Raw genomic sequence first — 17,855 nt, 5'->3', positions numbered from 1 at the left:
AAAGTTCTGACCAAAATGAATCTAAGGAAATGAAGGAAAAAATACATAACAAAACAATACAAGCTAAGAATATATAAATACGCAATAGAAGTGAGATAGAGTTCAGAATAACCCCAGGCACTGAGGATGTTAAAATAATTATAAGAAACAAATTTAAATGACTCTAGGCTAGTAAGTTTGGGAATCTAAATTAAATGAGTGATTTTCTGGGAAAATATAAGCTTTTAAAATTGATTTTTTTAAAAAAGCTGAAAATTAAAACAGATCAGTAATTATGGTGAAAGAAAAAAAAAAAGGGAAAGCTGCCAAGATCCCCTCCTCAAAATAGAAGCAGGTTCAGATATTTTTACTGGTGAATTCTATGAAACTAGAAAATATAAAAAAATTTTATAATATTGAAATGTGTACAGAGGAAAGAAAAGAAGAAATAATCCAAATTCATTTAATGAAGCCAATGATTAGGGAAAAAAGGTCTGATAATGTTGGCACCAAATTTAAATTACCACTACTTATGACTCTGGATACAAAAATTATCCAATGAAATATTAACGAATAGCTTATGCCTATTAGAGATTTATTTAAGGAGTGCAAAAATGATTCACTATTAATGATATTAATCACAATAATAGTCAATTAATTAAATCATTAATATAATTCAAATATTTCATCAAAAGAGAAAAGTTATATGAATAATTAGATACTGCTGAAAGGGCATGCTTTTTAAGTTCTGTGTTAATGTATTTTTCAGAATACAGAGTACTAACCATTACACCATGGAACCCTCCTTATTAATGTATTTTTCAAGAAATAAAAACAAGTTAATTATAAATGTACTTTAAATACAGTCTGTTAACAAGCAGTGATCCCAGAAAATAGCCTCGTTACAGAAAGGAGGCATGATGAAAAATAGTGCCAGGCAGGAAGGCAGGAAGCCTGGGTTCTAGATTTACAACTCCAGCCAGCTAGGTTTACATCACCTCCACTGAACTGCAGGCTCATATGTTTACCTGCCTTCCTGCCACCTCCAATGGAATATCTGTTAGGCTCCTCAAATTTAACATGTCTAAAACCAAACTCTAGATTCCTTACCCCAAAGCTATACCCCTCCCAGTTTTCCCAATCTTAGTACATGGAAAACTCATTCCTCCCATTGCTTGGGCCAAAATGCCTGTTTCTCTTTCTCACACCCCATATCCAATCCATCAGCAAATCCTGTTGGCTCTACTTTTGAAACATAACACAAATCTCCACTTCACCCTAGCTCCATTTGCTACCACATTTGTCCACTGTCATCTTCTAAAGCCTCCCAGGGGAGCTCATCGTCTCCTCCCTTGCCTCTCCACAGGCCACATTCTACACAGCACCCAGGGCAGCCTCTCCTTTTCGTTTCTGAAGTATAAGTCAGATCACATTAGTTATTTGTTCAAAACCCTCCAAAGGCTTCCTTCTCACCCATAATAAAATCCCTGGTCCTCACCGTGTCCAACAAGGCCTCATGTACTTGGGTTCCCCTTCATGCTCTCCCACTGTTATTTAAATCTTATCTCCCACCTCTCCACTCTAGGCACATTCCACCCTCAGCACCACATCTTTGGTTAATGCGATCCTCTGCTTGCAGCCTTGGTGTTTGCTGGTCCCTCTGTGTGGAATGCACTTTTACCACATACTTATGTGGCTCACTCCCTCTGTTTTCTCAGGCCATATCTAAATTATCGCCTTGTCAGAGGGGCTTCCCTCGCTTCCCTTTTGAAAAAGCACCCCTAGTTACTTTGTCCCCTTATCCTTTCTTTTTCTCCTCAGCACTTTCACCATCTGACATATATAGTGTTTGTCTCCTCCAACTAGAATGTAAGCCCCGGGGACAGCAGAAATCAAGTAAGCTTTTGTTTACTGTTCTATCTCTAATGCCTAGAATAAATGGTTTTCATCCTGCTCTAATTCATTGTGAGCCCTTTTGATTTACAATTTCTTCATTAGTAAAATGAGGGAGATCAAATGATAGGATATTTTTAGCAAGACAATTATAAAATTTTTGTGATTTAAAAATAAGAGTTCTATTTGTCATTGTAAAAATTCCACGACATGAAACTACTTAAGAAGACAAAATCATTTGAAGTCTGCTACTTACTTTAAGGGTAACAGCTGCTGCCTTGATGATAAAATCATTTACTGATACTTTAATGTCATCTGAAAGAAAAATAAGCTTAGTAAAATTAGTATTCCTAATATAACTTTAACATTGACCATTACAACTTCAAACTTATAAATTATGGAATGTACTGACAAACAATGATAAAAAATTACAAGCTTTTGTTTGCTTAGTCAATAAGGTTCCCATGATTAGAAAAACTTGCATTATACGAGGTCCTGGATAAATAATATTAACCATGAATGTAAGTTTACTTCTTGGCCTTGGTTACCAATTTTTTAAATTGCTTAGATATCATACACAAGAACCTGAAGGACCCATTACAAGCATAATCAGAAAAAAAGAACTAACTCCTATGTCTCGAAAAAGACAAATGGTCTCTCTGTGGTGTGTGCAGTCAGGAAGTTTACAAGATGATTCATTTTCTTCCTCGTTCTTTTCAAATACCCTTATTCTCTGTATGCTTTATAACATATTGATTATACTAGAACAGTGATACATGTAGGTACTTTATATATAAACAATTATATATACACATATGGGAAAGTGTTCGAAAATTTCTTTTTACTAATGGGGCGTAGGTGAAAAAAAATTTAACTGCTTTTTAACTTAACAAAACAGGGTATAACAAAAGCCAAAGATGAAGCAATGCTGGCATAGGTCCTAGTGTGATTAATAAAATGAGGTTCTCCATCCATAGTTTTACGGTGAATGCATTTGAATCAATTTCTTTCCAGTATACATAATGATTTTAAGATAAAGCTGGGGTCCTCCCACTTCCTACAGAGCAGATCATAACTAAAGTATTTGTTTATGTCTTTGCATTTGCTACTGGGCATAACAGTGTTGGAAAATGTAAACAACACTTGATTCTTTCTTGCAAGAGCTTATAGAAAAAGACTCTAAGATCTAGATCTAGTCAATGGTATGTGGCAAAAAACCTATCCTACTACTAAAGTATCATGGAATTTTAGGTGAATAACAGCTCATTCCAAAGGCATCCTGGAGACTTCAGAAAGGGATTAGATGAATTACCATAAACCTAAATACTGTCAAACTGTCACGATAACTGTCAGCTGCAAAGTATCAAAGCTCCTCTAATTCAGGATTCCAGAAATATATAAACATTTTTGCTTAAAACCCCTTTAGGAACAGAAATATAAATGGACTTACAGTGCTTACAAGCTTTTAATGATAACCACATAGAAAGATTTGGTTTGTACAAATTCAAATGTAACAGTTCATGAACTTACTCTGCTTACCTTTCATGGCTCTCTCAGCTTTCTCTTCACTTTATCTACTTACCCACAGGTATTCACAGTGAAGACTTCTAAAACCATCTGCCAGCTAATGACCCCCAAACCTACCACCTAAGTCCACAGTCCTCACTTAAAATTCTGGATTCAGCATACTCCAACATTTAGGAACATTCTTGAGTTGAATGAAATATATTCTTTTACTGGCTCCTATGTCACTATACTCTCCTGGTTTTCTTCCACTTTCTGCCCACTCACTCATTTTTATTCCTTTCCTCTCAATGTTGGCATCTCCCCAGGCTGGAAGTGCCAGTTCCAATTACAAGGTTTTGATATCATTTATATAATGATGACTCTTCCAAATTCTACCTCTTATTCTGAGATACTGAGGCTTCAGACTTGTATATCCAACTTCTCACATGAAATTTCTCCTTGCATCGCTTACAAGCATCTCAAATCTAACATGTGTAAAGCAGGTTTCTCTTTGAATTCCTTTATTTTTAACTCTTTATAATGGAGATTTTCCAAACATACTGAAAGGAGATGTTGTTACATTTACTGAGTAGAAAACAGTTTGTAAGGTAATATCAAACATTCTCATTTACACATTGTCAAGACAGAAAAGCAAAGTGTGAAGCATGCATACAGAATGTTATGTATTGTAACTTTATATGAGAAAGAGGAGTGAAGATAATGTGGGGTGTAAAAATTTTTAAGAAAATTCCTAATTACAAAGGTGTACCAAAACTGGACCATGCAAAGATAATAAACTAATCCATATCTCGTCTGAAATATTACTGTTTTCTGCCTTATTAGAGTAAGAAAACAGGAAAGTGATTCCCATATTAACCTCTATATCATGACTAAGCAAGTATGATCTGAGAACTACAGGAATGTTTCCAGGGTTCATTTTTTAGAAACTTATCACTTTCTTTAAAATAGCTTTCCATTTAGTTCCTTGAACTTTTAAAAGCTCTCAAGTTGTCTTTATATGAAATCTTGAAACTCTGTATATAAACTGATAAAAGTCCTGCTTTCACCTGGGATGTAGAAAGTTGCAAAAGAAAGCTGTTCCCATCCTGACAGGGTGAAAGAAAAAGCAGGATAAATTACAAAATCATAACTTTTCTTGAGCCCATTAGGGAGCGGAGGTTACAAAGCAAACAGCTGAACTGAATGCCAAAGAGTGATAATCCACTCAGAGGAGAGACAAACACAAGAAGTAAATACCCATTGTCAGAGTACAGGAGTAAAGACGGCAGAGTATGGTACAACATGCATAAACAGATGGCGACTAGCAGCAGAGAAATGGAAACTAAAAAAACATTCAATTGGAAATCCAGAAGGGAAAATCCATGCTAACCAAGATAAAAAATATATATTTTGCTAAGCTTTGCAGACACAGCTAAGAAATCAGTGAACTTGAAGCTAGGTAAACAAAAATTATCCAATATGAAACATAAAGAGAAAAAAGAATGAACAAAAAGAATAGAGCATTTAAGAGCTTTGGGCAATTCAAAAAGTCTAACATTTAAAACTGGAGCCCCAAAGAGAAACCACATGGAACAGAAGATATCATCTAAAATAACTGGAAATTTTTCACAATTAAAGGAAGACAACAAACCATACATCTAAGAAGCTGAGAGAAACCCAAACAGTAAATACAACAGAAAAAAAAAATCTAGGCATACAATAGCCAAATTGGTAATGCAGAAAATCTTGAAAGCAACCAGACAGGTGGAAAACATCATATACAACGGAACAAATATTAAGAATGGCAGCAGACATTCTAAGACAGAAAATAAAGAAATAGTATCTTTATTTAAAGAACTGAAACAAAACCCCTATTAACTGAAAAATCTATATCCAGCAAAAATAATTCTTAAAAATGATAAAGATATATCCATTATGGTGACTACTATCAAAAACCAGAAAATAACAAGTATTGGCAAAAATGTGGAGAAATTTCAACCTTTGTGCACTTCATTTTTGTTTTTGGTGACAGGTCTTGCTCTATGAGCCAGGCTGGAATGAAGTGGTGCAATTATAGCTCACTGTAACCTCCAACTCCTGGGCTCAAGCAATCCTCCCACCTCAGTCTCCCAAGTAGCTGGGACTACAGGTGTATGCCATCTGCCCGACTAGTTTTTCAATTTTTTTGTAGAGATAGGGTCTCGTTCTGTTTCCCAGGCAGGTCTCGAACCCCTGTCCTCAGCCTCCCAAAGTGCTAGGATTGCAGGGATGAGCCATCATGCCTGACCCATTGGTGCGCCATTAGTGGGAATGCAAAACGGCACAGCCACTAAGGAAAACAGTATGGTAGCTCCTTAAAAAATTAAAAATAGAATTATCATATAATCCAGTAATTCCACTTCTGGGGATATACCTAAAATATTTGAAAACAGAGACACAAAGAGATATTTGTACAGCCATGTTCATAGCAGCATTATTCACAATAGCCAAAAGGTAAAAACAACCTAATGTATTTATCCATTAACACATGAATTAACAAAGTAGGGTATATACATACAATGGAACACTGTTCAGCCTTAAAAAGGAAATTTTTATACATTCTGCAACATGCATGAACCCTGAAGACATAATGCCAAGTGGAATAAGCCAGTCACAAAAGGACAAGTACTATATGATCCCACTAATATGATGTACTTAGAAACATCAAATTTATAGGAACAGAAAGAAGAATGGTGATTGTCAGGGGTGGTGGGAAAGAGGAATGAAGAGTATACAGAGTTTCCATTTTGCAGGATGAAAAACGTTCTGTAGATGAATGGTGGCATTGGTTGCAAACAATGTAAATGTACTTAATGTCAACGAACTAACTGTACACGGAAAATGGTAAGACTCATGTTATATATTCAACTACACTTTAAAAAATTGTTTTAAAAAGGAACAATGTGAAAGACAAAATAGACTTTTTCAGACAAAAACTGAGAAAATTTATTGTCAGTCAATCTGTACTATAAGAAGCATTAAAGGAAGTTCTTTGGGTAGAAGAAGTATAATAGCAGACAGCACTTTAATTCTATACAAAGAAATGAAAAAAAGTACAGATAAATATAAAAGACATTTTTTCCCTCATTTTAAAACTCCAAAAGAGTTTATTTGCTAAAGCAAAAAACATTAAACATGTATTCTGGGGCTTACATCATATATAGAAGTAAAACATGACAACAGCAGTACAAAATGTGAGAGGGAGGAAGTGCAAGTATATAGTTATGAGGTTCTTATATTAAACATGGAGTAGGGTGTAATACAATTTGAAGCCAGGCTGTGATAAATTAAAGAATTACATTGTAAACCCTAAGAAAACCATTGCAAAGCAGATAAGAAGAGAAAAAAGAAGATAAAATGAATAAATACAATAGAATGATAACAAAATAAGTAACCAAAAAGATAAGGAAAGAAGAATAAAAGAGGTGGGACAAAGAGAATGCAAAGAAAGAACAAAATGGTAGATTTAAATCCAACTATCCCATTAAATGTGAGTGGTCTAAACATCTTAAGAGACTAAAGAATTGGATAAAATAGCAAGAACCAACTACACGCTGCCTTCAAGAAACCACTTAAATAAACATATTTACATTTAAAAAGTAAAAAGATGCAAAAAGATATACTATAGAAACACAAGTCAAAGAAATCTGTAGTGGCTACAGATGTGATAAAGAAGGCTTGAGGATACGGAATATTACAAGGAATAGATAAGGACATGACATAATAACTGGTCTGTTCAAGAAAACAAAATTCCTAACTGTGTATGTGGCCAATAATAGATCTTCAGGATACACGAAGCAAAAACCGACAGAGCTGAAAGGAGAAACTACAAATAAACAATTATAATGAGGAATATCAACACTGCTCTCAAAAGACATAAACAACACTATTAACCAGCTTGGCCTGACATTTATACAACATTCCTTTGCAAAAATAAAAAAATTCTTTTCAAGAACACATACCAAGATAGACCATACTACAAACATAAAATAAATAGCAACAAATTTAAGAAAACTGAAATCATATAAAGTGTGTTCTCTAAACACAATGTAGTTAAGCTAGAAATCATAAAAGAGAAATGAATAGTCCTCAAATATTTTGAAATTAAGTGCACACTTATAAATAACTCATTGATCAAAGAAATCACAACAGAAATAAATGAGAAAACATTTTTAATTGAATAAAAGGAAAAATAATGCCAGGTGTGGTGGCTCACACCTGTAATTTCAGCACTTTGGGAGGCCTAGGTGGGTGGATCACTTGAGGCCAGGAGTTTGAGACCAGTGTGGCCAACATGCTAAAACCCCATCTCTAGTAAAAATACAAAAAATTAGCCAGGCATGGTGGTTTGTGCCTGTAATCCTAGCTACTCAGGGCACTGAGGCGTGAGAATCATTTGAACCCAGGAGGCAGTGGTTGAAGTGAACCGAGATCGCACCACTGCACTCCAGCCTGGGTGACAGAGCAAGACCCTGTCTCAAAAAGAAAAAAAAAAAAAATCAACATTTGTGGGATACAGCTAAAGCAGTGCTTAAAGATAATTCAAGAGTATTATATGCTTATATTAAAAAATAAAGGTCTCAAATAAATGATCCAACTTTTCACCTTAAGAAACTAGAAATAAAAGAGCAAAGTAAACTGAAAGCAAAGAGAAAAAAAAATAAAGAACAGAAATCAATGAGATCAATATCACAGAAATACTAGATAAGTTAATAAAACCAAATGCTGGTTCTTTGAAGAGATAGAGATCAAAAGAACTGATAACCCTTTAGTCAGAGTGATCTAGAGAGTAAAACACACAAATTACTAATGTCAAAAACAGAAACATTACTTCAGATAAAATGACAGTATAATAAGGTAATGTGGTGAATAACTTATGCCAATAAATCTGGTGACTTAGATGACACAAACAAATTTCTTGAAAGACACAAACTACCAAAATTCATTCAAGAAAAAAAAAGCTGCATCCATTTTTAAAATAAAATTCATAGTTAAAAACCTTCCCATAAAGAAATTCACTAGTGAATTCTACTAAACAATTAAAAAAGAAATAATACCAATTGTATCCAAACTCTTCCAGAAAATAAAGGAGGAGGACATGTTTTCCAACCCATTCCACTAGATAAGATAACAAATCCGAAAAAATGTCTCCAGAAAAGAAAACTACAGGTTGGCATTTCTCATGGGCATAGGTGTAAAGATTCTAAACAAAATTTTAGGATACAGAATCAAACAATGTATGAGAAGGTTAATCATTAAGTGGATTTTATATGAGGAATACAAAGTTGATTCAACACTTGAAAATCAACCAATGTAATTCACCTTATTAACAGACAGAAAAAGGAAAAGTTATCTGAAAAGATGCACAAAAAGTATTTGAGAAAATTCAACATCTATTCATGTTTAAAACTCTCTGCAAGTTAGGAATGGAAATTCTTTCAACCTGAAAATAATATTCTGCAAAAAACCTATAGCTAACATAAAAGACTGAATGCTTTTCCCCCAAAATCAAGAACAAGGCAAAAATATCTGCTTTTACCATCTATATTCATTATATCAGAGGTCCTAGTCAGTGCAATGAGACAAGAAAATAATATAAAGGCCATTTAGGTCAAAAATAAAGAAATAAAACTATCAGTTCATGCTAAAAAATCTGTATGTCTCTCAGCAACCTTATTTATAATTGATTTTTGGAAGAAATATTACAAATTTAATAATCTATAAATGCATTCTGAACAAGAAATATAAAATCAAAATTTGTATAAAGAATATCTAAGATATTTATAATCTAAAACATCCTTAAAAGTTTTGGATTTTAAACTTAATGAAATGTTGACTGCTTTGTTTAAATACCATACCAAAAAATATTCAAAACAAAAAATAACCATTTGGTCTACACAACTCATTCACATGTTCTTACAAAAAAATTGACCTATGTAAATGCTAAAGCACACCAAAACATTAAGCTCACTTTTGCTTTTAAAATAACTAACCAACCAAATTATAGTACTTCAGATTTCAGTATCCCTTATCCAAAATACTTGGAACCAGAAGTGTTTCAGATTTCAAAATTTTTTCAGATTTTGTAATATTACATTTACTGTTTTGGCATCTCTAGTCCAAAAATCCAAAATCTGAAAAGCTCCAATGAGGACTTCCTTTGAGCTTCATGTTGGCACTCAAAAAGTTTCACATCTTGAAGCACTTTGAATTTTTGGTTTTGGGTTGCTCAACCTGTATTTTTAAAGCTCAGTATGTAACAGAGAATTGAACTCAGTAACTGCCTGCTAAATAAATGTTAACTAAATGTACATTATTCAAATATGACAAAGAGGAAATAAAAGCAAGGTAGAACAGAAAACTTTATTCTGCATAAAGGCATCTGTGATTTATTTAATACTGTGGAACCAATTCACTTTTTCAAGGAAATCATTGCTAATTTTTTTTCTCTAGCACAAATATACCCAGAGTAGAGTGCAAGTACATTATGAAATTGAAATTAAAAGCTACACAATGTAGCTTTTAATTTTATAATTTTATAAAGGATTTCATGAAAGTTAAGTTAGCATGTGTTTTGTATTAAGTAAATTCAATTTGACTAACCTTTGACCAGATCTTGCCTAACTTTTAAAACAGCTCCAAGGTCACAGTCAGCAGTAGCATATGCATGAGGTACAGTACTTTTAGATTCAGTTAATCTCTTGGCAATAACTCTTCGAATATTGCTGGCGGGGATTTCAGTGAATGTGCCCTGCAAAAAGATAGCAACCTGTCCGTTAAACCACAAGTGGAATAGAAAAATAAAACAAAAAGCAAGCAACTTTGGAAATGAAATTCATTCTCAATGACCTAACTTATTAATTAAAGATTAATACAAGAAAAGCACTATTAAAATTCTTAGTATAAGGGAAGAATATAAAAAATCTGAGACGTTTTGGTTTTATGCATATAACTACAGAAAAAAGTAATAAAATTCATGTTTCAATTGTGAATGGGATATCTCATGTTACTATGTTTAAGATGATAAAAAAGAAACCTACTAAACAATGAACAATTCCTTCACAGGTGTGTTTGTGTGTGTATATATACGTACACACACACATACCACACACACACAAGGAGCAATATATGTGTGTGTACGTACATACACAGACAGAGAGAGGAGAGAGAAGACAGACATAGACATACACCATCTGTAAGCAGCTTTTGTTACAAATATCACTTAATAAAACTGAAATGGCCTGGGCACGGTGGCTCACACCTGTAATCTCAGGATTACTTTGGGAGGCTGAGGCAGGCAGATCATGAGGTCAAGAGTTCAAGACCAGCTTGGCCAACATGGTGAAACCCCATCTCTACTAAGAATACAAAAATTAGCTGAGTGTGGTGGCGCCTGCCTGTAATCCCAGCTACTCAGGAGGCTGAGGCAGGAGAATCACTTGAACTGGGGAGACAGAGGTTGCACTGAGCCAAGATCGCGCCACTGCACTCCAGCCTGGGTGACAGAGCAAGACTGTTTCGGGGGGGAAAAAAAAAACCACCTGAAATAAAACAGCCAATAAATCAACAAACCAACTATTAATATATAGTTGCCCTTTGACTTATGATGAAGTGACACTCTGATGAACCCATCGTAAGTTTAAAATATCATAAGTCAAAGTGCATTTAATACACCTAACATACTGAACATCACAGGTTAGCCTTAGCATAGCCTACCATAAATGTGCTCAAAACATTTACATTAGCCTATAGTTGGGCAAAATCACCTGGCTACACAGTACACTGCAGAGCAGTGGTTGTTTGCCCTGATGATGGGCTAACTTGGAGCTGTGGCTAGCCGCTACTGCCCAGCATTGCAAGGAAATACTGCACTGCTTTCTACTGAATGTGTATCACTTTTACACCATCGTGAAGTCAAAAAATTGTAAGTCGAACCATCTTTTCAAGTACACATGGAACATCCACCAAGACAGGCCATGTTATAAATATAAAATAAATCTCAATAAATTTGAGAAGATTGTTTTAAAATGAATTGTGTCTCAAAGTGTATTCTCTAAACACAGTGGAGTTAAACTAGAAATCATGAAAGGTAACTGAAGGGTCTTCCAATATTTTGAAATTAAATTCACACTTATAAACAACTCATGGATCAAAGAAATCACAAGGGACATTAGAAGATTAGGGACCTTCTATATAGGCAATTCAATTATTTCTATTTGGATTTGTAATTTTTAAAAATAACATGAGTATCTTATTTCTTAGAGATTCATAATAGAAAGTATGAATGAGATAATAAAATATTCCTATAACTTCACTGTAGTTTTTCCATTCTGTTCCTTGGACCTCTCAAAAAAGCATGATAGATTTTAAATTATATCTAATTCCTTTCTTGTCCTTCACTCTATTTTGGGATTTCATTACAATCACTTCAAGATAATACAAAGCAAATGAAAGTGCGGCTGATTTCATTTTTACAAATATCATTAAGAAATTAAACACTTTATGTTAGCAAAGTACTTGGTCAAGTAGAATAAATGCTCTCTACATACTATAAGAATTTGAAAGTAAGGTTTACCTCCCTAATTTGAATAACTTTTTTTTTTTTTTTTTTTTGAGATACGGTCTTCCTCTATTACCCAGGCTGGAGTGCACATAGCTCACTACAGCCTCAACCTCCCAGTCTCAAGTGATTCCCCAATCTCCGCCGCCTGAGTAGTTGGACTACAGGCACACGCTATCGCATCCAGCTGATTTTAAAATTTTTTTGTAGAGATGAGGTCTCACTATGTTGCCCAGGCTGGTCTTTGAACGCCTAGGTGCAGGCAATCCTCCCACCTCAGCCTCCCAAAGTGCTGGGATTACAGGTGTAAGCCACCACACCCAGCCTTGAATAACCTACTTTTAAAAGACATATGATTGAATTATACATATTTCACAGTCCATATACATTATATAGTCAAAGAGTGGACTATACACTCAAGATACATAGTATCTTGTCCAACTGCATGTCCTTAAAGAGCAGGTTATTCAAGTATGCAGTATATTAATCATTAATGGATATTTAAAAATCTGTTTCCCATGAAAGTTGTACTGTTTTCAACTCTTTTAAAATATCATATGGTATATAGTTCTCCACTAGGAGTACAGATTTATCTATTTATTTTTTTAAGTGCCCATTCGATTTTAAATAAACTTGGCTATCCTACATTTCTTCTGATAGGAAGTAAATAACCTGAATAGGAAAGGCACAGAGAGGCAAAATGGAGTAATTTGAAAACAAAAAGGGGCTGTTATATTGCATGCATCTGAGAAGGAAAGAATGACTAGCTACATAGTTCTTCATAGTGAGATTATCAATTCCCTAGTTAAAAAGTAGAACATATCCACAAAAGGGAGCTAGTGTCAGCTACTAATTATTAGTATCATACTTAAGACATGAAACATGAGATTGTAGAGAATATATATGTTACTGAAGTTGTGGAACTTGTGGTAACTTTAAATCGAATTATAGTTCTAATGTTTATTTGGAAGTTAACGTACAAACAAATTTTGGTTTCTGATAGGAAATCTGTAAAACAAAGCATTTGGAGTGTTTTATCTTTATCACTTAGCTACTATTGAAATGGATTAATAAAACTAATCTGTTTTAAATCTACTCTTAAAACACATAGTAATTGTTCTTATTTTCTCTCTCACACTTGAATCTGAAAAATAAAAATCCAGGCCAGGTGTGGTGATTCACACCTGTAATCCCAGCACTTTGGGAGGCCAAGGCGGGTGGATCACCTGAAGTCAGGAGTTTGAGACCAGCCTAGCCAACATGGTGAAACCTCGTCTCTACTAAAAATACAAAAATTAGGTGGGCGTGGTGGTGCGCGCCTATAATCCCAGCTACTCAGGAAGCTAAGGCAGGAGAATCACTTGAACTTGGGAGGCAGAGGCTGCAGTGAGCCAAGATTGCGCCACTGCACTCCAGCCTGGGTGACAGTGCAAGACTCTGTCTCAAAAAAAAAAAAAGAAAAAAAAAGAAAAACAAGAAAAAGAAATAAAAATCCACTTAGAGAACACTACCACTGCATTGGGTTGTCCAGGAGTTGATACTGGTGGGATCACAGGCCGGGGATAAGATGGCCCAGCTGTGGCCTGTAGGGGCGAAGGTGCTGTGGGAGTGGCTGCGGGGGCTGGAGTTGGTCTGGACTCGGTAATCTTGCCCATTTGTTTCAACTGGACAAGTTTGAGAGCATCCCTGGAAATAAGAGCAAAGTAGATAACCATAATTAGCAATAAGGAATATAACAGAACTTTCAGAAAACGCAGGTGAGATGTGGAGAAAAGATACAGAAATATACAGATGTCAAGGTTATAATTAAAAACCAATAATTTGAGCTAGAAAATTAAATCCTGTCTCTTACCTGGTCTGCTGACCATTATTTGTCACGTTCTAATATTTGCATATTTTCAAAAGCCAAACAATTAAAATGTTATTAAAATTGGGCATAAGTAGTGATTTTTAAAAAGGAAATTCGTCTTTTTTTCTGTGCAGTGGACGTTATTTGGTAGATGAACAATTAATTAAACCACTCTCATCCTTTATACTCATGAAATAATATTCACATGGCATTCAAAAAGTGTCAAGTTTATTGTAAATATGGCTTTCACCAGGATACTTCCTACATCATTGTTCACTTATTGTTTATTCATTGTTTATTATAGTGCAAATCAGCTTATTTATGACCAGGAAATCAAACCATTTTTAATTTTGCTAATATGCCATCAGTACAATCTAATATAACAAATCTAACCTATGATATCTTTTAGAATGAAAAATAACTAGTTACAGACTTGCCTTTGTATTACTCTGTAAAACAAAGGTATTTTTGTCTTGTAAGAGGATATAATTAGATTACTAAATATGCTAAGCCCTCAACTCACTATGCTGTTACAGTGGTATTAGGCAATATATTTTCTTAAAATAATTTTTGGAACATTTTAATATCCAATAAGTATTTTGGAAAGTATTTTTTCCAATTTAAGAAAAAAAAATTGTTTTATATAATCTAAAAAGAACTTCAGGGTGACACAAAATCTAAGGAAAAATTATTTCTCAGTTAATATTTTGGTATTATTTTTCCAAAAATTTGATGAAAGATAAAAGCTAGCACCTGTTGAGCATATTTGAGAAGACCCCTTTACTTATGGCAACATGGTAGGAAGAATTCTGAGATGGCCCCAATATTCCTGCCCCTGGTGTACACGCCCCATATAATCCCTCTTGACTGTATCTGGCCTGTGAATATGATGGATGTCACTCCCATTATTAGGTCCTATTATGTGACAAAATTGGTGGCATTTTATAGATATATGAGGCTCCAAATCAGTTGCATTTGAGTTAACCAAAAGGCAAACTACCCTGGAGAGGGCAGATATATCAGGTAATCTCTTAAAAGAAATTAGGCCTTCCTGGAAGAAGAGACTTGAAGTAAAGAGATACAACTGCTGGCCGGGGAGAAGCAAACATGCATGTTGTGAACCGCCCATGGGGACCACGCATGGCAAGGCCCTGCACGTGGCCTCTGGGAGCTGTCAGTGGTTCTTGGCTGAGAGCTAGAAAGAAAACAAGGGCCACAGTCCTACAGTCCCAAGGAACTGCATTCTGTCAACAACCACATGAGCTTGGAAGAGGACCCCAAGCTTCACATAAGTCCCCAGCCTTGGCCAACACTTTGATTTCAGCCTTGTGAGACCATGAGTTCAGAACCTGGCCATGCTATGCCAGGACTTCTAACCTATTGAACTGTTAGAAAACAAACGGGTATTATTTTAAGCTGGTAAGTTTACTGTAACTTATTATGCAATAATAGAATATCAACACAAGCAGGAACAGTCTATCTGGGGTGCAAAAATCTGTATCGTTAATGCCTGAGTACATCTATTTAAAAAAAAGGTTGCTGACACTAAATTGACACATTTTTAGCATAACTATTACTTATTAGCATATTTAGTAACATGTAATATTTAGTTATGCTAAGTTATGCTAATAATATGCTAATAGCTAATATTAGTTATGCTAATATTACATATTTAGCGTAACTATTACTGCTACTTTATTTTTTAAAAAGCAGTTTAGTTTTATCTGTAGTAATTAAGGTTCTTGGGTAGGTTAATCATAAAGAAGCAAGAAGAAAATTGCTTCTTCTTGCTCACAAAAACTTGTATTGCTGATTTTATTTATTTTTTTATTTTTTAAAGAGTCTCACTCTGTCACCCAGGCTGGAGTGCAGTGGCACGATCTCAGCTCACTGCACCCACTGCCTCCTGGGTTCAAGAGATTCTCATGCCTCAGCCTCTTTAGTAGCTGAGATTACAGGTGTGCATCACCACGCCTGGCTAATCTTTATATTTTTAGTAGAGATGGGGTTTTACCATGTTGGCCAGACTGGTCTCAAACTCCTGGCCTCAAGTGATTCACCAGCCTTGGTCTCCCAAAGCACTGGGATTACAGGTGTGAGTCACTGCACCTGGCCTTTTTATTGCTGATTTTATACTTACATACCTACGAAGTATAAATCTTAATTATTGTTTAGTAACAGCCAATGATTTATTTTTTTGAGGCAGAAAATGGTTTTAATGATTTCTGCACATTAAATAATCAGACTAAACTTGGAGCATTAGGTAGACATTAAAAGCTATAAAAATTAGGAGAAAAATATACCACACAAATTCATTCTGGCCACTGGCAGAAATAGGCAGATAGGCAGAGGATGCTCTGGAAGTTAACTCAGGTAGAACCTTCTCTACTAGGTTCCCTGAGAGAGCAATTCATTTGGGTGTGACATGAATTCATTTTGAAAATACCACTAAAACACACTAGGCACTTGCCTGTCATACTTACCTAATTTTTGATGCTGTGTGATGAATACAAATATTACTACAACTATGATTTAAGACACAGATGTACCAAAGACATTGGGGCTGCAGGCAAAGAAACTAAATGTGTTCTGCTTCTAATTGTGGCCTTGACACTGCTTTCTTAAAACAGTCACATGTACAAGCAAAGTCAAGTCTATATGCTTTGGTACAACATGTATTCTGAGCAATGCTTGTTTTAAGGCAAAATTAAAATAGCAGCCCTGATACCTAAGATTTTCTTCACAAATACAGTGGGCTGAAGGTATTTCCTTCAGCATTTGGAACTGATTTTTCTACTCACACTTTTAGTGGACATGGTATGGAGCATGTCCTCACCGTGTCAAGAATGTGTGTTGGCTGGGCACAGTGGCTCACGTCTGCATTCCCAGCACTTCGAGAGGCTGAGGTGGGAGGACCACCTGAGGCCAAGAGCTTGAGACCAGCCTGGGCAACCTAGTGAGAAACTGTCTCTACAAAACTGTTTTAAAAATTTAGCCAGGCATGGTGGCACACCTGTAGTCCCAACTATTTGGGAGGTTGAGGTGATAGGACCACTTCAGCCTAGGAGTTCAAAGCTGCAGTGAGCTATGAATACACCACAGCACCCCAACCTGGGTGACAGAGTGAGAGCCTGTCTCTCTCTTAAAAAAAAAATTCAAAACATTAAAAAATAAAAAAGTGTGCTAAGATATTTTGGGGACAGCTATGCCAAAGCCTGCAATTTTTCAACCATAGCAGAAGATGACATTAGGCTAAAATTTTTTCCAAAGCTCACCTTAATGATAAACTTAAAATGCAGGCATTTTTAGCAGTATAGAAAAGCAAAAATCCTCAATAATATATGCTTTCAGGATCCATTTTTCTCATGAAATCTTTTGTACTAGTTCTTATTTTGAAGACCAAAGGTTGATGCCTTTCTCGTGGAGAGTTAAGGAATAAAGGCAGGGAAGAGAAAAGGGTAACAGGGTAGAAAAGATGGCAATAATACTAAAAGCCTAACTCTTTAATACTCCTTCCTTATGGTATTCAGGAGATAATACCATTTTGTTCTTAAGAAATGTTTCATTAATATTATAACTTTCAACTCAGGTTTAAAAAAAGATATTTGCGCATCATATATGTATTAAGCACACATGGAAAGAAAAGGAAGGAAGAAACCTTTATTTCTTTATTTTACTGCTGTCACACTACTGAACACCATATTACCAAATTTAAGAGGCTTTTCTTAGATCCTACCGTCCTTGACTTTTCCCACGTTTCCCAGGTATCCTCCAACTCAAGGATTTTAACCTCTAGTTTCCCTATTGATGATCTCAACTATAACTATTGCTTTATTATCTACCAAATCTACTTCTCTAATCCCAAACTATCTCCTGAGATACATCTTCATCTCATTGATCCCAATACCTACATGGCTTCTAAGTCCTGACAATAAGCTTCAAACATTACTAACTCCAACAAAACAAATGCTTCCCAAATCCATTATTTCTATTTCTGGAGACAAAACTATCATCACCTAGACCAGATCC

At 35.1% G+C, this 17,855-nt stretch overlaps 1 protein-coding gene across 2 annotated transcripts in view; it reads right to left on the bottom strand.

Annotated features, from left to right (window-relative positions):
- PDHX (pyruvate dehydrogenase complex component X) overlaps window positions 1-17,855 on the bottom strand; it is an 81,135-nt gene that overhangs the window by 16,612 nt on the left and 46,668 nt on the right. The window contains exons 6-8 of one of the 2 annotated variants that reach the window (XM_004050934.5): window positions 13,489-13,663; window positions 10,021-10,168; window positions 2,129-2,187 (exon numbers count right to left, since the gene is read on the bottom strand). The exons of the other annotated variant lie outside the window; for it this stretch is intronic. Coding sequence (XP_004050982.1) covers window positions 2,129-2,187; window positions 10,021-10,168; window positions 13,489-13,663 — 382 coding nt within the window. The remainder of the gene's footprint in view (window positions 1-2,128; window positions 2,188-10,020; window positions 10,169-13,488; window positions 13,664-17,855) is intronic. 2 annotated transcript variants of the gene reach the window in all.

Source organism: Gorilla gorilla, chromosome 9 (assembly GCF_029281585.2).
Source record: "Gorilla gorilla gorilla isolate KB3781 chromosome 9, NHGRI_mGorGor1-v2.1_pri, whole genome shotgun sequence".
NCBI lineage: Eukaryota > Metazoa > Chordata > Mammalia > Primates > Hominidae > Gorilla > Gorilla gorilla.
This window is presented reverse-complemented; position numbering and strand designations above follow the sequence as displayed.